At 36.9% G+C, this 20,660-nt stretch overlaps 1 protein-coding gene and 2 pseudogenes across 1 annotated transcript; all 3 read left to right on the top strand.

The window, feature by feature from the left end:
- The first annotated feature begins 1,131 nt into the window (after window positions 1–1,131).
- On the top strand, window positions 1,132–2,235 carry LOC118026486 (annotated as a pseudogene).
- Window positions 2,236–13,514: 11,279 nt separating this feature from the next.
- Window positions 13,515–14,497, top strand: LOC118026466 (annotated as a pseudogene).
- Window positions 14,498–17,419: 2,922 nt separating this feature from the next.
- LOC118026464 (olfactory receptor 2T6-like) lies at window positions 17,420–18,379 on the top strand. Its single transcript, XM_035029323.1, has one exon. It carries the CDS (start codon window positions 17,420–17,422, stop codon window positions 18,377–18,379), a length of 960 nt encoding a protein of 319 aa, XP_034885214.1.
- The last annotated feature ends 2,281 nt before the right edge of the window (window positions 18,380–20,660 follow it).

Raw genomic sequence — 20,660 nt, 5'->3', positions numbered from 1 at the left:
ATAAAGCAGATGATATTTGGGGAAATAATTAAAGCTTTGTCTGCTAAATAGCAGTGACCATCTAAATCCAAGTTTCTCCTTCACACTTGGAGTTATTACGAGATTAATTTCAACTTGGAGAAGCATGTACTAGACAGAAACAAGATGAGATTCTCCATAGAGATCTGAACCAGGGTTATAATAAGAAATATTTGTATCTATGTTTATATTTTATTTATATATCCATTTTATATTTATTTAAATTATATATATTCATGTAAAATTAGTATACACACGTGTTTGGAACTATAGAAATTATCAAATTCAAAAGCTTAAATGTATGGACAGATGCTGAAATTGGAAAACTGAGGTATCTCACATAATAAGAAAATAGTAATAACAGCCATTTCTTACAATTCTGCAAAATTGATTCTGCAAATATGATACTGTAGTTATTAACTCTTTAACAGTATGTGTGCCTATTCTTCTATAACTGGTAATGTTCTAAGCACTTTCATTATTTTACCTTACTTAATCCTAACCACACCTGATGTCAAAAATTACTATTTTATCCTGTTTTTATATAGAGTGGACAATGGAATAGTGGATAGAGGAAAATCTAGGTTTATAACTATGGTTAGATGAGATTCTGAGATCCCTACCCTATGCCACTCAGGTCTCTAAAGTGTCAGTCATGTGTAAGAATCCTGACCTGCTCCTAGGAATGTATAGCTCACTCCACCCAGTATAGCCTCACTGAGTTTCCCTATTCTATGGGAAGGGGGGGAATTAAAAAATTGGTATAGATTTTCCCCCAAATTGTGTTTGTATTAAATCCCTCTTACATAAAATATGCATTCCAGAATTTTGTAAGATTCCATTTGGGTTCTAAAAGCAGAGAGATAGATTTGTATAACAAAATTCCTAAAAATGGGGTTTTATTTATCTTTTCTTTCAATAATTCACTTTTTGTGTTTAAGTTATCATGTCTGCAAATGCCCAATATATGTTGATGGATGCCAATATCTATCATTAGGATAGATAGTAGAAGTTGCCAAATATTTTTAGCCATAGTTCTTAATTCCTTATTTTCTATTAAATTCTAAATTTTAAGTAATTAATCATCCTCATTTCTACACACCATGAAACTTTCTCTGATTAACACAATGAGGTTGGCAAAAACAAACACATACATGCACACTGTCAGTAAATATTTATTTATTCATTTCAGGTAGAAGAATCCCGTGACTGACCATTAATCCCAAAGCTCTTCTCAGTGGTGTAAGTGAAACCTTATGAAAAACATGAACTGGGTGGCTAATTACACTGGACAGTCCGATTTCATTCTGGTGGGAATCTTCAGTCAATCAAATCACCCAGCTCTCCTGTGTGTGGTCATTTTTGTAGTTTTCTTGATGGCTTTAACTGGGAATGGTGTCCTGATTCTTCTGATACATTCTGATGCCCACCTCCACAGCCCCATGTACTTTTTCATCAGCCAGTTGTCGTTCATGGACATAATGTACATTTCTGTCACCATGCCCAAGATGCTCATAGACCAGGTCATCGGTATAAATAAGATCTCAGCCCCTGAGTGTGGAATGCAAATGTTCCTCTATGTGACACTACCAGGTTCAGAATTTTTCTTTCTAGCTGCCATGGCCTATGACCGCTATGTGGCCATCTGTTACCCTCCTCACTACCCTGTCCTCATGACCCATAAAGTATGTCTTCTCCTAGCATCTGGCTGCTGGTTTCTAGGATCTGTGGATGGATTCATGCTCACACCCATCACTATGACAGTCCCTTTCTGCAGATCCCGGGAGATCCATCATTTCTTCTGTGAAGTCCCTGCTGTAATGAAGCTTTCCTGCTCAGACACTTCCCTCTATGAGACACTCACGTATCTGTGCTGTCCTCATGCTCCTCACCCCTGTGACAGTCATTTCAAGCTCCTATTCTTTCATCCTCTTCACCATCCACAGGTTGAACTCAGCAGAGGGACGGAAGAAGGTCTTTGCCACTTGTTCTTCCCACATGACTGTGGTCATCCTCTTCTATGGGGCCGCTGTCTATACATACATGCTCCCCAACTCCTATCACACCCCTGAGAAGGACATGGTTGTATTTGTCTTTTATACCATCCTCACTCCTGTGTTAAACCCTTTAATCTATAGTCTCAGGAATAAGGATGTCATAGGAGCTCTGAAGAAAATATTGAATGTGGGACCTGCCTTTCAAGAAACTATAAAATAGGACATTTTTATATTAATGCTTTTATTCTTTTTCTCCAAATATTATAACTTCAGGGTGCCTGGGTGGCTCAGATGGTTAAGCGTCTGCCTTTGGCTCAGGTCATGATCCCAGGGTCCTGGGATCGAGTCCCACATCGGGCTCCCTGCTCCTTGGGAGCCTGCTTCTCCCTCTGCCTCTCTCTCTCTCTCTCTGTCTCTCATGAATAAATAAATAAAATCTTTAAAAAAAAACACAAATATTATAACTTCAGAATCTTATGCCAATATTATTCCATAGATTTTCATCTCATAATGCCTCCTATCATTTGCATACCTCTTTTGAGAATTACTTCTGTGTATTACAGAGCTCTTTGATTACATAATATTTGTCCATTCAAAATGAATTTTACTATCATATTGTACTGGCATTACATTTACTGACATTGATTATTACACACTTATTCTGTAGGAGAATATTCATACTTTTAGAAAATACATTATAAGAATATAGGGCAGTAAAGGTTATGAGGTAGTATTAAATTGTCTTTATTTTTTTGTATTTGTCTTTAATAAGATAGATAAAAAGAGAGAAACAGAGTTTGACAGAATGAAGGAATAGGTACAATATTACCTATTTGAGAGAGAAAGAAAGACTGACAGAGAAATTATGAAGCAAATGGGTACAATTTTAACAGTAGGCAAAGAGTATATGGGTGTTCTTTGTACCTTCTTATTTGTACTACATTTATACAAATCTGAAATTAACCCCAAATAAAGAATTAAAACATCTTTCTCCCCCCCAACTTTAAAAGAATTGATTATCTGCTTTGTGGTTGTGTAAATAACATGATATCCTAGAAAACACTCACTCATTTCAGTTTGGCTTTTCATCACTGAGGTGATCGAATCATTGGTTCACATTTATTTGAAACTATCTTGTTCTACATGATCCATTCCTAAAGACATATAGTGGAAGTTAATAGTCACCACAATGTGGTAAATTTAGGATTCAGAATTGCATAGGGGATTGTGGGGGAAATGGAAACCCCACGGTGGAATGAAAATTTAGGGAAGGTTCTTTGCATGAGGTGACATTTGAATTGAAAGTTTTAAACTATGTAATTTATTAAACAAATAGATAGGGCACCAGATAGCCTTTCATTTATTCAATAAATATTTTATGATATATTATAATAAAGATATAGTTAAAGGTTATTAAAATATAAATAATATGTGAGTGCTATCTCTAAGAAATTTGAACTAGTAGTTGTAGTTGTATATTTCAATAAGTGGTAAAAATTATATGATATGCTTTGATGTTGATTTGGAAAGGGCACAACTCATAAGGACACATCAGTTATACTGTGATGTGTGAGTTCATTCAAGCCAAGAGGACTGAGAGAAGAAGTTGGAGTTGATTTTTGAATGGTGACTAGATGTTACCCTCAGATAAGTACTGGGTTTTGGGTTGAAGGGATTTACTCAGGGACAAGATGTCTCATAAAAGGCACAGAATGAGCAAAGGAGATGGTTGACCAAATAGGAGCAGTAAATATTCCAGTGGAACCTCCTTTTTTATCTTTAGTTTAGATACTCATTTCTCGCCTTTCCTTAACTCAGAGTTTTACAAAAAGCAATGAAGTTATTAGACTTATATTTTGGAAATGTTAAATCAGTGCTCACCAATTGGAACAGTACAAGCCTGAAGGCAAGAAGTCCAGGTAAGTAAGAATGGTGAACAAAATAGTGTTAATCTAACTGGAATGAACCATGCTTTAACATCAGGAGGCACTAGAGGAAAGATATTTGGGGTAAATATAACCCTGTTGAACTTGTACCATAAAACCACAGACATGGTTTTATGTCAAGCATTTTTCAATTGGCTGTGTCCAAATTCTTCAAATTGAGAATTGTCAGCTTGTTTCAAACATATACATTCTATTTTGCTTTGAGAGACACTCAATTATTGTATCACTGTAAAATAAGGATCTTGCAGTATTTGAGATTGCAAATTGGAAAACCAATTTCCAATATTTTTGCTTCAAACTGAATGAATAAAATAATGCATTCTTTTTTTTTACTTTTTTATTGTTATGTTAATCACCATATATTACATCATTAGTTTTTGATGCAGTGTTCCATGATTCATTGTTTGCATATAACACCCAGTGCTCCATGCAGAACGTGCCCTCTTCAATACCCATCACCAGGCTAACCCATCCCCCCACCCCCGTCCCCTCTAGAACCCTCAGTTTGTTTTTCAGAGTCCATTGTCTCTCATGGCTCATCTCCCCCTCCAATTTCCCCTCCTTCATTCTTCCCCTCCTACTATCTTCTTTTTTTTTTTCTTAACATATATTGCATTATTTGTTTCAGAGGTACAGATCAGTGATTCAACAGTCTTGCACAATTCACAGCGCTCACCATAGCACATACCCTCCCCAATGTCTATCACCCAGCCACCCCAAAAATAATGCATTCTTTAACTTTCAAAAAGAATTGAAGATAATGCATCTCCTCTCCAATATTCTAGACTATATCATAAACACATTTGATGCTTCCTTTTGTAACACCCTAGAAATGGAAGACAAAATATAATGAAGAGAAACATGATGTGAAGTAGAACAACTTTCTATGAAACATGACTTTATTTTTAATGTGTCTTAAACCAGAAATTTTTTTTAATATTCTAAAACAATGAGTTATCTTTTTTGCTTTATCTTTTTATTTTATTATTATTTTCTTAAATTTTTTCATTATGTTCAGTTAGCCAACATATAGTAGTACATCATAGGTTTTTGTTGTAGTGTTCAATAATTCATTAGTTGCCTATAGCACCCAGTGCTCATCCCAGCACATGCCCTCCTCAATACCCATCACGTGGTCACCCCATCCCCCCACCCCTCCCCTCTGCAACCCTCAGTTTGTTTCCTGGAGTCCAGAGTTCTCATGGTTTGTCTCACTATCTGATTTCTTCCCATTACTCAGGGACTCAGTTTTCCCTCCCTTCCCCTGTGGTCCTCTGCTCTATTCCTTATGTTCCACATATGATTGAAACCATATGGTAATTCTCCTTCTCTGCTTGGTTTATTTCACTTAGCATAATCCTCTCCAGTTCCATGCATGTCAGTGCTAATGATAGGTATTCATCCTTTCTGATGGCTGAGTAATATCCCATTGTATATATGTACCACATCTTCTTTTTTTTTTAAGATTTTATTTATTTATTTGAGAGAGAGAGAATGAGAGAGAGAGAGAGAGCATGAGGCGGGGAGGGTCAGAGGGAGAAGCAGACTCCTCGCTGAACAAGGAGCCTGATGCGGGACTCAATCCTGGGACTCCAGGATCATGACCTGAGCTGAAGGCAGTCGCTTAACCAACTGAGCCACCCAGGCGACCTGTACCACATCTTCTTTATCCATTCATCTGTTGAAGGGCATCTCAGCTCCTTCCACAGTTTGGCTATTGTGGACATTGCTGCTGTGAACATTGGGGTGCATGTGCCCTTCTTTTCACTACATCTGTACCTTTGCAGTAAATGCCCAGTAGTGAAATTGCTGGGTCATAGGGTAGCTCTATTTTTAACGTCTTGAGGAACCTCCCTACTGTTTTCCAGAGTGGCTGTACCAACTTGCATTCCCACCAACAATGTAAGAGGGTTCCCACTTCTCTACAACCCCACCAACACTTGTTATTTCCTGCCTAGTTAATTTTTACCATTCTAACTGGTGTAAGGTGGTATCTCATTGTGGTTGTGATTTGTATTTCTCTGATGGCTATTGATGTTGAACATTTTCTCATGTATCTGTTAGCCATCTGAATGTCTTCTTTGGAGAAGTGTCTGGTTCATGTATTCTGCCCATTTCTTAACTTGATTATTTGTTTTCTGGGTGTTGAGTTTGAGAAGTTCTTTATAGATTTTGGATATTAGCCCTTTATCCTGTCTCACATTGAGGTCTTTCATCCATTTTGAGCTTATCTTTGTGTATGGTGTAAGAGAATGGTCTAGTTTCATTCTTCTGCATGTGGCTGTCCAGTTTCCCAGCACCATTTATTGAAGAGACTGTCGTTTCTTCATTGGATATTTTTTCCTGATTTGTTGAAGATTAGTTGACCATATAGTTGAGGGTCCATTTCTAGGCTTTCTATTCTGTTCCATTGATCTTTGGGCCTGTTTCTGTGTCAATAAAATGTCTTGATGGTCACAGCTTTGTAATATAACATGAAGTCAGGCATTGTGATGCCCCCAGCTTTGGTGTTCTTTTTCAACAATACCCTGGTGATTCAGGGTCTTTTCTGGTTCCATACAAATTTTAGGATTGTTCGTTCCAGCTCTGTTAAAAATGCCAATGGTATTTTGATAGGGATTGCTTTGGGAAAGTGTGAATTGCTTTGGGAAGCATAGACATTTTCACAATGTTTATTCTTCCAATCCATGGGCATGGAATGTCTTTCCATCTCTTTGTGTCTCCCTCAATTTTCTTCATAAGTGTTCTGCAGTTTCTAGATTATAGATCCTTTACCTCTTTGATTAGGTTTATTCCTAGGTATCTTGTGGTTTTTGGTGCTATTGTAAATGGAATTAATTCCTTAATTTCTGTTTCTTTAGTTACATTGTTAATGTATATAAATGCAACTGATTTCTGTGCATTAATTTTGTATCCTGCCACACTGAACACTACATAAAAAATTAATGATGTCCTATATGTTGGCTAGTTGAACATTGAAAAAAAGAAACACAAACTCTCAAAAAAAACTGAGTATAGTTGACACACAATGTTACATCAGTTTCAAGTGTACAACTTAGTGATTTGACAAGTTTATACATTATGCTGTGTTTGACACAGCATTCCATACATCACAGTATCATTGACTGTAATTCTTTATGCTCTGCTTTTTATTCCTATGACTCATTCCACTAATAAATTTTTATTAAAAATAAAAAATGGAAAAAAATGAAATAATAAATAAATGCAACATTAAGGTAGTGTAGATTCCATGTGAATAACAGTAGAAAGTATATAATCAGCAATCTAATGAATTGAGCTCTAGATAAAAAATGTGAAAGAGAGTATCTCAATTTTAATTTCAACCATAGGACTAATTAATGGTATTAGCTTTGAAAAATTGATTGAACTATGAATTTCAGATTGTACATCAGTAAAAAGTAAAAAGAAAAATAGAAAAATTATATTTCAAATGTTTTCTTTAATCTTAAAATAAGAAAAAGATATATATTCACACCTATATGAAATATGCATTTTGTAAAATGAAAAGGCTACATATAAAACTAACTCATATATTTCATAGCCAAAAATTCATTAGTGATGTGATGTATGAATATTGTCAATCTTGGTTAAGATTTTGATACATATTGACATTAACAATAAAAGATTTTTTAAAAGGTGAGCAAAATACAGAACAGTGCAACAGGGATATCTATTAGCTTCTTTAGCTCTTATAATTGCATTCCTCTTTATAGTGTCAGAGGGGATTTGTTGACAAAAAACCTTCATCCACTCACTTAATGGGCATAGTAAAGCCCTCCTACTTCTCTCTGTACACTTAACCTGGTCACACTCCATTAGCCCATCTGGATGAGAATAGCTATATCATTTGATGTTGCATTCAACCAGACAAGCAGACAGAACTGCAAGAACAAAAGGGTGATTATTTTCTATCTTTACTTGTTCTGCTTCTGATATTTTCCATTATAGTTGTTGAAAATACGTCCTTAATTTTCTTTTTACCTATTTGTAAGTGGAAAACAAATTTACCTTTTCTCTTGAATCTCTTTGTATAGCACATTAAAAATGTATTTTTGCTTTCTAGTTATTTGTGGATGGAAGAATATACACATTTCCTATATAATTGGATAATGTATCTGTTTTCCTGAGGTAGAAATTTTACTGAAGATATATTGATTTTACTTAAAGTGGGGATAATTTTTGAGGGTTAGAAACAAATATCTCAATCATATTTATATTTTCTAATGAAACTGACAATGGGTGACCTAATACCCAAATTATCTACTATGGAGGGAAGAACTTGTCCCCCAAAATTCTGAGGCATATTTACAGCCATGGGCTCAACTCAATGTAGTTGTGTGGTGTTAAGCAGACCATAAGAATCTGAATTCCTTAATGTGTAAAAGGAGAAAATAGGATGAATATGTACGTCATAGGATCTTGGGAAAAATAAAATATGATAAAGCATTAGAACAATTCTTAGGATGCTGTCAGCTTCAAATAAAGGTTTAACATTAATCCACCACCACTATCAATGAATTTCCATGTTAAATATGCACCAAGTGGTTTATATGAAACTCAAGGAATTATATTAAAGAAGAGTAACAGTGAACAGAGGGACGGACCAGTTGCTGTGCATAAAACAGACAGTGTTCACTTGTGTGTCTGGTAACCAGGTGGACTGTTCAGTGTAGCTTAATGGCAGTGACCCATATTCACAAAAGTACAGCAGAGATTTCCCAGTACCCCCCAAGTGCCCTTCTGTTCTCCCTTTGTTCACTCAGCAAGGTCTTCGCATTTATTGCTCACTGTGCTGGTCCTTACTTTACTTTGACCACAAATATAGACTTTGTCATCAGGTGTGTTTTGTAATTTATCAGGTTGTTGTTTTCAGTTTTCACAGGGCTCAGATTTTATCTGTCAGTGAGGGTGGGATGCGATAGAAAGGCTATAGTTTTTGATGCGATGTGTCAAAAATTTGTTGAATAAATATATTAAGAATTCAAAATCATTTCAAGTGTTCTCAACATGCTAAAAGTTTTATCTGCTTTATCAACTTGGGAATATTAATAATTTGATGTTTTAATTAGTCTTAGAATTATTACAAAAGTATAAAATATATTTTTAAAAGTATAAAACATATTTGAGATTTGGAAATTCTTCCCAAAATATCCAGATATGATAATTGCCTCTAATCTCTTCCCAGAAAGAGGAGTCAATATTTCCTTCCTCTTAGTAGGGACTTTTGAATTTTGACTTTTAACATGTCAGAAATTGAAAGTTTGCAAAGGTTTAAGCTTCAAAACAAAAAATGTAGAAGCTGTTATTCTCTTAAGAAAAGTCAGATGCATTTTGTGTTTATTGTTCTTATTTATTTTGTAGCTATTTTAGAATTCTGCTTTAAATCACATTTCTATTTTTGTCTCTGAATAGACTGACTGTGACCTCATTAATTGTAATTAGGTTTAATTTTGTTTTGATTCATCTTTAATATCTGATAAAGATGCTGGCTGTGAACAGGAAGATAAAGTAGTAAACAGTAAATTGGAGTCATAAATACCTTAGCGCTGTTCAGTTTTCCTCTCTGCATCTCAGTTCCATGAACAATTAATTGCTATGTTCATTAAAGCAGGTAACATTTGGGAAAACAACTAAAGCTTTCTATGATAAATGGCAAAGACCCTCTTAAATACTACTTCCTATCCTCTGAAATATAAAGCAGATAGTAGAAACTTTAAGGAGATGAATTTCAAATTGGAAAAACATGTACTGGATACAAATTAGATAGATTTCTACAAAAAGCTCTGCTTAATCAGGGTTAAAATAAGAAATATATATATACATGTATATATATATTACTTAAAGTTTATATATTTTTATAGAATAATTATATATGTATATAATAAGTATATATAATACATATACACATATATTGTAAGACAAGACATTATCCTTACCTCTTTTTTTATGTATGTAGAGCGAATGAAGAAATAGTGTGTAGAGGATAAGCTGGACCCACAGCCAGTATGGCTTCAAAGTATGGGTTCCAAAATGATGCCCCTAGCTATCCAAGGGTTTGGTCATTGATGAGGACCATAATCTTGTTTTGGGGGATTTGTGGCTTACTCCATACAATCACAGTGCCTCACAATGTGACTTAATCTTATGAGAAAAAGGGGGTTCAAGCATTTCATATAGATTTTCCCCAAATTGTGTTGAAGTTACTTTTTATTTATTTTATTTTTCTTTTTTAAATTTTATTGTATTATGTTATGTTAATCACCATACATCATTATTTTTTTATGTATTCATCCACGATTCATTGTTTTCGTATAACACCCAGTGCTCCATGCAGTATGTGCTGTCCTTAATACCCATCACTGGGCTAACCCATCCCACCACCACCCTCCCCTCTAAAACCCTCATTTTGTTTCTCGGAGTCCATAGTCTCTCATGGGTTCATCTCTCCCTCTGATTTCCCTTCCTTCTCCTATGTCCTCTAGGCTATTCCTTATGTTCCACAAATAAGTGAAACCATAGGATAATTAACTTTCTCTGCTTGACTTATTTCACTTAGCATAATCTCCTCCAGTCCCATCCATGTGGATGTAAAAGTTGGGTATTCATCCTTTCTGATGGCTAAGTAATATTCCATTGTATATATGGACCACATCTTCCTTATCCATTCATCTATTGAAGGACATCTCAGCTCTTTCCACAATTTGGCTATTGTGGACATTGCTGCTATGAACATTGGGGTGCATATGGCCCTTCTTTTCACTACATCTGTGTCTTTGGGGTAAATACCCAGGAGTGCAATTCCTGGGTCATAGGGTAGCTCTACTTTTAAATTTTTGAGGAACCTGCACACTTTTCCAAAGTGGCTGTACCAACTTGCATTCCCACCAACAGTGTAAGAGGGATCCCCTTTCTCCACAACCTCTCCAACATTTGTTGTTTCTTGCCTTGTCAATTTTTGCCATTCTAACTGGTGTAAGGTGGTATCTCAATGTGGTTTTGATTTGTTTCCCTGATGGCTAATGATGATGAACATTTTTTCATGTGTCTGTTAGCCATTTGTATGTCTTCTTCAGAGAATTGTGTGTTCATATCTTCCGCCCATTTTTTTATTTGATTATTTGTTTTTTGGGTGTTGAGTTTGAGAAGTTCTTTATAGATCTTGGATACCAGCCCTTTATCTGTAGTGTCATGTGCAAATATCTTCTCCCATTCTGTGGGTTGCCTCTTTGTTTTGTTGACTGTTTCCTTTGTTGTCCAGAAGCTTTTTATCTTGATGAAGTTCCAAAAGTTCGTTTTTGCTTTTGTTTCACTAGCTTTTGGAGAGGTATCTTGAAAGAAGTTGCTGTGGCCGATACTGCCTATGTTCTCCTCTAGGATTTTGATGAATTCCTGTCTCACATTGAGGTCTTTCATCCATTTTGAGTTTATCTTTGTGTATGGTGTTAGAGAATGGTCGAGTTTCATTCTTCTGCATGTGGCTGTCCTAGCACCATTTGTTGAAGAGACTGTCTTTTCCATTGCAAGTTTTTTCCTGCTTTGTCGAAGATTACTTGACCATAGAGTTGAGGGTCCATATCTGGGCTCTCTATTCTGTTCCATTGGTCTATGTGTCTGTTTTTGTGCCAGTACCATGCTCTGTTGGTGATCACAGCTTTGTAATATAGCTTGAAATCAGGCAATGTGATGCCCCATGATTTGTTTTTTCTTTTTCAATATTTCCTTGGGCATTCGGGGTCTTTTCTGATTCCATACAAATTTTAGGATTGTTTGTTCCAGCACTTTGAAAAATGTCATTGAAATTTTGATCAGGATGGCATTGCAGGTATAGATTGCTCCAGGTAGCATAGACATTTTAACAATGTTTATTCTTCCTATCCATGAACATGGAATGTTTTTCCATCTTTTTGTGTCTTCTTCAATTTCTTTCATGAGTGTTCTGTAGTTCCTAGAGTATAGACCCTTTACCTCTTTGGTTAGGTTTATTCCAAGGTACCTAATGGTTTTTGGTGCTATTGTAAATGGAATCGTTTCTCTAATTTCTCTTTCTGCAGTTGCATTGTTAGTGTATAAGAAAGCAACTGATTTCTGTGCATTGATTTTGTATCCTGCAACATTACTGAATTGCTGTATGAGTTCTAGTAATTTGGGGGTGGAGTCTTTTGGATTTTCTACATAAAGTATCATGTCAACTGAGAAAAGAGAGAGTTTGACTTCTTCTTTGCCAAACTGAATACCTTTTATTTTGTTGTTGTTATTGTTGTAGTCTGATTGCTGTTGCTAAGACTTCTAGTACCAGGGCCTGATCGATTCCCTGGGGAATTCTACCAAACAGTCAAAGAAGAAATAATACCTATTCTACTGAAGCTGTTTCAAAAAATAGAAACAGAAGGAAAGCTTCCAGACTCATTCTATGAGGCCAGCATTACCTTAATCCCCAAACCAGGCAAAGACCCCATCAAAAAGGAGTATTTCAGACCGATATCCCTGATGAATATGGATTCCAAAATCCTCAACAAAATCCTAGCTAATAGGATCCAAAAATACATTAAAAGGATCATCCACCACGACCAAGTGGGATTTATCCCCGGGATGCAAGGGTGGTTCAACATTCACAAATCAAACAATGTGATAGAACACATTAATAAGAGGAGGGAGAAGAACTATATGGTCCTCTCAATGGATGCAGAAAAAGCATTTGACAAAATATAGCATCCTTTCCTGATTAAAACTCTTCAGAGTATAGGGATAGAGGGAACATTCCTCAAGTTCATAAAATCCATTTATGAAAAACCCACAGCAAATATCATCCTCAATGGGGAAAAGCTGAGAGCCTTTCCCTTAAGATCACGAACACATCAAGGATGACCACTCTTGCCACTATTGTCCAACATAGTACTAGAAGTCTTTTTATTATTATTATTTAAATTCAATTAGTGAACACAGAGTACATCATTAGTTTTTGATTATAATGTTCAATGATTCATTAGATTGTTCTCTTTTTCTGGGGTATTACTGACATATAACATTCTACTAGTTTCAGTGGTAGAAGGTAATGATTTGATATTTTTGTGCACTGTGAAATTATTTTTTCTGAAATAGAATATACCTTGAAGAGTTTTTAAAATCTCAGTTGGATTCTTAGACCAGAGAGGTTAATGATATTTGGATATCTACAACAAAAATTCTAGAAGGGTATATACATATATAATTTTTTTTTGCATTTTGATTCATTTTTTGTGTTTGCTTAAGGCAACTGCTAAACTATACAAATTTACATGCTTATTGGTAAAGGATACTATAGCAAAAGGTAAGCTCACAATGCAATGAACAATGTAACCTCACTATATGGTAAATTTATAGAATTATAGGTAATTTGTAATCTCTAAATCTACAGGACCATGGATTTTTTTCCTGCTAGCATAACTGGGTTCTCTTTCTCTCTTTCTCTCTCAACACATTCATTTCAAGGGGTGGTGTTTCATGATTGAATCATTAATCCCAAAGCTTTCCTAGGTTGCCCCAGTGAAATATCATGGAGAACACCTACTGGCTGGCTAACTACACTGGGAGATCAGATTTCATCCTGGTGGGACTCTTCAGTGAATCAAACACCCAGCTCTCCTTTGTTTGGTCATTTTTGTGGTTTTCCTAATGGCCTTGTCTGGAAACACCATCCTGATTCTACTGATACATTCTGATACCCACCTCCACACTCCCATGTACTTTTTCATCAGCCAGCTATCTCTCTTGGACATGATGTACATTTCTGTTACTGTACCCAAGATGCTTATGGACCAAGTCATGGGTATGAACAAGATCTCAGCCACAGAATGTGGGATACAAATGTTTCTCTATGTGACACTAGGAGGTTCAGAATTTTTTCTTCTAGCCTCCATGGCCTATGACCACTATGTGGCCATCTGCCATCCTCTCCATTACCCTGTCTTCATGAACCATCGGGTGTTGCTCCTCCTAGCATCTGGCTGCTGGTTCCTGGGCTCAGTGGATGGCTTCTTATTCACTCCCATCACCATGACCTTCCCCTTCTGCAGATCTCGGGAAATCCATCATTTTTTCTGTGAAGTCCCTGCTGTATTGAAACTCTCTTGTTCAGACACTTCTATCTATGAAATTTTCATTTACCTGTGCTGTGTCCTCATGCTTCTCATTCCTGTGACAGTCATTTTAGGCTCTTACTACTTTATCCTCATCACCATCCATAGGATGAACTCAGCAGAAGGCCAGAAGAAGACCTTTGCCACTTGTTCTTCCCACATGACTGTGGTCATCCTCTTCTATGGGGCTGCCATTTATACTTACATGCTCCCCAACTCCTACCATACACCTGAGAAGGACATGATGGTATCTGTCTTTTACACCATACTCACTCCTGTGCTCTGGACATACAGAAGCCAAATAAAAAAACATCTCCTCCCCACTCCTCAACACACAATCCATTCAGCCTGTCTAAAATTAACAAGCAAAACTGTACAATCATGTTTTAATTTTTGTTGAAAGATTAGGAAAAAGTTAGAGAAAATATTAGATTTCTAGTTAGCTTACTTGTATTTTCCATCATTTGTACATGTTTCCCACTTTCCTGAGTCAGGTCTCCAATTCACTCTGTTGAGACTGTTCCTCTAAGCACCTCTCTTGTAGGCATTTTGGCAAAACTCTACTCCTCTTCTAAATAATTACATGAGGAAATTATTTCTGGGGTGTGGGGATGAAGATGGGAAAGCAGAATCTACCCCAGAGTAGATAATGACTCAGAGAGAGGCAGCCAGTCCTTTGAGTGGATCATTACTTGTCAGCCTCCTGTAATTTGGTGGGCAAAACTGGACAGATCTTTCCAAATCAGGTAATGACTAGTGTCCATCTTTTTATTTGTCAACATTGTTGAGAGGGAATTATTTTTTCAGCTTCAAAGTATATTAACTAACTGGAATTAAAATTAAAAAAAAAAACTCAATAAAAGTAAATAGAAAGAAAAAAAAGTAAATTTGAGCCAGGCTATGTGGGGAGTTTGCAGACACCTTCAAATTATTTTTTTTAATATTCTGGTTGTTCATGCAATGGTAATTATTACCTAGTGTCTTATTCCTCAGTGATTAATCTGAAAGTGAAATTTAGAAATGATAATCTTTCTGGAATGAGTTTTTCCAGAAACTAGTTTGCACAAGTCCCAACCTCTCACTGAGAATTCCCACAAATGACAATCATTAGTGTGATCAAGAAGAATGTTCTGAAAGTCTATCATTTTAAGTAATTTGGAAGACAGTGCATGGAAGGATTGGGTAGTATGTGTTCCATGGGTTGTAACTAAGAAATGAAATGTTCCCACAGCAACAAATTGTGAGTATTCATAACACCAGAATAATCCCCCTACCATAGTAGCTTATGCTAGATTAGCAATTAAATATATTTAACTATATAATTAAATATAATTAATATATAATTAAATATATATTAACATTTGCATAAATAATATGATATTTAATCATTACAGCAACACATAGGGTTTCTGTGATGACCTTTTTTTTTAAAGATTTTATTTATTTATTTGAGAGAGAGACACAGCGAGAGAGGGAATACAAGAGGTGGAATGGGAGAGGGAGAAGCAGGCTTCCCGCGGAGCAGGGAGCCCGATGCGGGGCTCGATTCCAGGACCCTGGGATCATGACCTGAGCCAAAGGCAGACGCTTAACGACTAAGCCACCCAGGCGCCCCTGTGATAACCTTTAATAAGGATAGTAGAACTGACACCATAAAGACCCCTTACTCCAAACTGCTGTTCCTGGCCCAGGACACTGCCTCCTAATTCCACACACATATAGCTGCATCACCTGCCTCTTTCCACGGTACAATAGCTCAGTACATGCAATGGGTAAAATAATTTTCCAATAAAAAATTATATTTGGCCTTGGAAGAATGGCAAAACTAGTGAAGAATTTTGGGGGAGGATTCTCTTATTTTCATTCTATATAAAAGATGCAAATATACTACCAGTAGGAGGATTCTCTTATTTTCATTCTATATAAAAGATGCAAATATACTACCAGTCCTTATACTCTCTGAGACCTTGCAGGATATCCTGTTGCCCTTTAACCTATGTAGTACTTCATGTACCCTTTATTCGGGTATCATGCCTAAGGCTTATGACTGACCATATCAGGATGCTCTTGAGAGTAAAGCAAAAGGGGAGGAACACATGCTAAAACAACTGGGATCCTGGGACAGGAGGCACAACCAAGACTGCCCCAGAATTACCTGGATGGGAGTTCCCCTCTTGTAAATCTTACCAAGTCCACAAAAATGCAAAATCAAGTGGAAAAAAATCATTAGCTCAGATATACAAAAGGGAAACAAACAAAAACAACAGAGTGAACGTTTGTTTAAATTCTCAAAAAATATTACAAGTTGTCAACTAACCTCAATTCTGCTGATAATATTTAGAAAATAATTTGACTTCCTTACCTTGGCATACATGCCTTAAAATCTGACCTCTGGCAACTCACTGCCCTCTCAATCACAAGGCTCTGCTTGAACTATCCTGAACATTAGCTCATTTCTGCCTTAGGGATTTTAAATTGATATTCATTCTGCAGAAACACCTTTCCCCCAAATCTTCACATGGATTCTCCTTTGCTACACTTCATTGCTTATGTTAAACTTTTCCTCATAGTATTGATGAGCATTATCCAGAATCATCATTGTCCTTTATTTGCTTACTCTCTTTATCTCACAACTAGAGCCATAAGTCACATGAGACACCTCCTCTTTTGTTTATAATAGTATCCATAGTGTGTGGAACACAGGAAACTCTCCATAAATAAAGGTTGGAGTGTGAATGATTAAAAAAATCAACAAATGAGTGAAGAAACAAATAAGGTTGATTAATGATCAGATGGACAATGTTGTAATCCAATTTACTATAGCTCATAATTTTCAGCTGTATCAACAACTTAATAGTTATTTCTAGATGAGGCTGATCACTTTTATAGTTGTGACAAAAATTCTCAACTCAATAAAACATCTTAATAAATTGTTTGGTTATTTGAACTAACTCGATTGTTTTGCAGTCATATCCATGTTTCAGATAAAGGAAGTCAACTCCAGATGAAGAAGACTCTCTGGGGCTCACATGTTCTGCAGTAATAACTAAACTCCCTTAAACCAATCATCAGTTGCCAAATGTTCATTCATCTTCATGCCACGGAGACTCAACTTTCGAATTATTCTTCAACAAGAAGAAATATCCAAGAACGAAAAAGTTGCAAATATACCCTACAACATATACACACATACTAAAGGCTTAATATTAGTTATGTAAATAATTTTAATTTAATAATGCTTCTATAATAAGACATATTATATACTGGAACTTTCATTAACACCCCACTTATTTCCTTATACCCCCAGGTCCAACTCAACACCATGGGTGGAGACAATAAAACCTTTTCAAGTGACTTCACCCTCACAGGGCTCTTCACTCAAAGTGCAGCCTCAGGCTTCCTTTTCAGCATCATCTGTGTCATCTTCTTCATGGCCATGATAGCTAATGGGGTCATGATCTTCCTGATTCACATAGACCCTCACCTCCACACCCCTATGTACTTCCTGCTCAGCCACCTCTCCTTTATTGACATGATGTACATCTCTACCATTGTGCCCAAGATGTTGGTCGATTATCTTGTGGGCAAGGGGACCATTTCCTTCATTGCCTGTACAGCCCAGTACTTTCTCTACATGGGCTTTGTGGGGGCTGAATTTTTCCTGCTGGGACTCATGGCTTATGACCGCTATGTGGCCATCTGCAACCCCCTTCGCTATCCTGTCCTTATGAGCCACCGGGTCTGTTGGGTGATCGTGGCCAGCTCTTGGTTTGGTGGTGCTTTGGACAGCTTCCTTCTCACCCCTATCACCATGAGTCTCCCATTCTGCAGTTCCCAAAAGATCAATCATTTCTTCTGTGAAGCGCCCACCATGCTGAGGCTGGCCTGTGGTGACAAAGCTGCCTATGAAATGATCATGTACATATGCTGTGTCGTGATGCTGCTGATCCCCTTCTCTGTGGTGATTGCTTCCTATGCCCAGATTCTCATCAGAGTGCACCAGATGAAGTCAGCAGAAGGGAAGAAGAAGGCCTTTGCCACCTGCTCATCACACATAATGGTGGTGGTGTCGTTTTACGGGGCTGCCCTATACACATATATGCTTCCCCAACCCTACCACACACCGATCAAAGACAAGGTCTTCTCTGCCTTTTACACCATTCTCACTCCTTTGTTAAATCCTCTCATCTACAGCTTGAGGAACACAGATGTAACCGGGGCCTTTAAAAGGGTTTTGGCAAGATGTCAAAGGGATCCTGGTGTGTCAAGGGAAGGATTCTGAAAGTCTAAGTCATCCACATCTGCTCAGGGGTACATGGGTGCTGTTATTCCGGGTTATACCGTGGGTAATATGAAAAATGCATTCAGCAACTGCCAATGCCAATTACGTTGAAAGATGCATCAGCACTACTTTCATCAAAAATGTGAAACCAATTGTAACATTCACACATGAATAATGCCAAAGTGCCTAAATACCGTTGATGTTTATTCCTTCTTTGTGTCCACCCATTCTGTTACTGGACTCAGTGGGTACCTTTCCTCAGTGAGTGTAAGCCAATTGTACATCCAAGGCTTACACTCAGTCTGGTGTGGAAGCTTTTGTTTACTTACAGTAAGCAAGCAGAACACTGGAGATATTTCCTAAAGCAGTGTCTCTCCTGGGGATAGTGCAGTTAGCTTTTATTCAGTATGCAGAGGAGTCAGAGTCCAGAAGATCGCATATACACTAGGGAACTTACATATATCCTATTACTTAGGCATTCTAGTTTTACTGTGCATGCTTAGCATATACCACAAGTTCAAAAAATGGCCTAAGCTCTAACCCTGAGAGGAGATTTTAGTATTATAATGCACTAAAGTTAACTGTAGAGCAGTCTCAGGGGGCTTCTGCACATGCTTCAACTCTGACCTGTTTCAAACTGGTTTTGTGTTAGATTTCATATCTGTGCATGTCATGTCCTCTTATAAAGGTGTTGGTGCTTTGCCTTTTCATGTGGTTCTTCTGAGTTGGGTTCCTGAAAAACATCTTATAGAAATAACTTTACATACCACCTGGAGTGACCCTTTATGTTGGTTACAATTCCAGTTATTATCTCATACTATTTCTCTGATTGTAATTAATGTATATTTGATCCCAAATGTCTGGTTAATATTATATACTCTGCTCACTTTCAGTGTTCTCACAAGAATTAGTGATTTTTATTACGCTGTTTATTTAAATGGTCCACTGGTGGAGTTTATAGAAGGGTTAGGTGTGCATACATTTGAAAGATATTTAAAAGATACTAAAATATCAAAACACTTCAAAGGGAATACTTAAATAGGCCCAGATATTTAGAAAATCCAAACATCCTCTCTTTGAATAGCAACTGAAAACATTCTTCCTTTAGGTAAATTTGGAGCTGGAGAAAATAAACCGTGCACTTTTGCAGAAATGCAGATTAATCCTCTATAGGTCAATTTTATGGTGTTATATTTGTTAAATGGTAAATAGTTATTACATCAGAAGACACTGAGAGATGGGAGAGAAAAAAAGTGCTCCATTAATTCATAAATTCAGTAATCCTTTTTAAGTCTTCAATTCACTAAGATTTTTTTTAAAAGATTTTATTTATTTGACACAGAGAGAGAGGGAACACAAGCAGGGGGAGTGGGAGAGGGAGAAGCAGGCTTCCCACAGAGCAGGGAGCCCGATGAGGGGCTCGATCCCAGGACCCTGAGATCACGACCTGAGCTGAAGGCAGATGCCAAAGGACTGAGCCACCCAGGTGCCCCAAGATTATTTTAATACTGTTTTTCTCATTTAACTTTATTTTTTAATTTAAATTCAATTAGTCAACCAATAGTACATCATTAGTTTCAGATGTAGTGTTCAATAATTCATCGGTTGTGTATAACACCCAGTGCTCATCACATCAAGTCTCCTCCTTAATGCCCACCAGACAGTTACCCCATCCCCACCACCCTCTCCCTTCTATAATCCTCAGTTTGTTTCCCAGAATCCAGAGTCTCTCATGGTTGGTCTCCATCTCTGATTTCTTCCCATTCAGTTTTCCCTCCCTTCCCTTATTTGTTCTCCACGCTGATCCTTATATTCCACATATGAGTGAAACCAGATGATAATTGTCTTTCTCTGCTTGACTTATTTCACTTAACAAAATACCCTCTAGTTCCATCCATGTAGATGCAAATGGTGGGTATCCATCCTTTCTGATGGCCCAGTAATATTCCATTGTATGTATGAACCACATCTTTTTTATATATTCATCTGTTGAAGGGCATCTCAGCTCCTTTGACAGTTTGGCTATTGTGGACATTGCTGTTATGAATATTGGGGTGCATGTGCCCCTTCTTTTCACTATATCTGTATCTTTGGGGTAAATACCTAGTAGTGCAATTGTTGGGTTGTAGAGTAGCTCTATTTATAACTTCCTGAGGAACCTCCATAATGGGGAGTGAACTGATCCTGAAAACTGGGCATTTATGTCAGCTCCATTTTTTTTCTTTTTCTTTTCTTTTCTTTCTTTCTTTCTTTCTTTCTTTCTTTCTTTCTTTCTTTCTTT

The sequence above is a fragment of the Mirounga leonina genome, unplaced genomic scaffold (assembly GCF_011800145.1).
Source record: "Mirounga leonina isolate KUSES-001 unplaced genomic scaffold, KU_Mleo_1.0 Mir_239, whole genome shotgun sequence".
NCBI lineage: Eukaryota > Metazoa > Chordata > Mammalia > Carnivora > Phocidae > Mirounga > Mirounga leonina.
The sequence above is the reverse complement of the archived record's forward strand: the minus strand, read 5'-3'. Positions and strand labels throughout refer to the sequence as shown.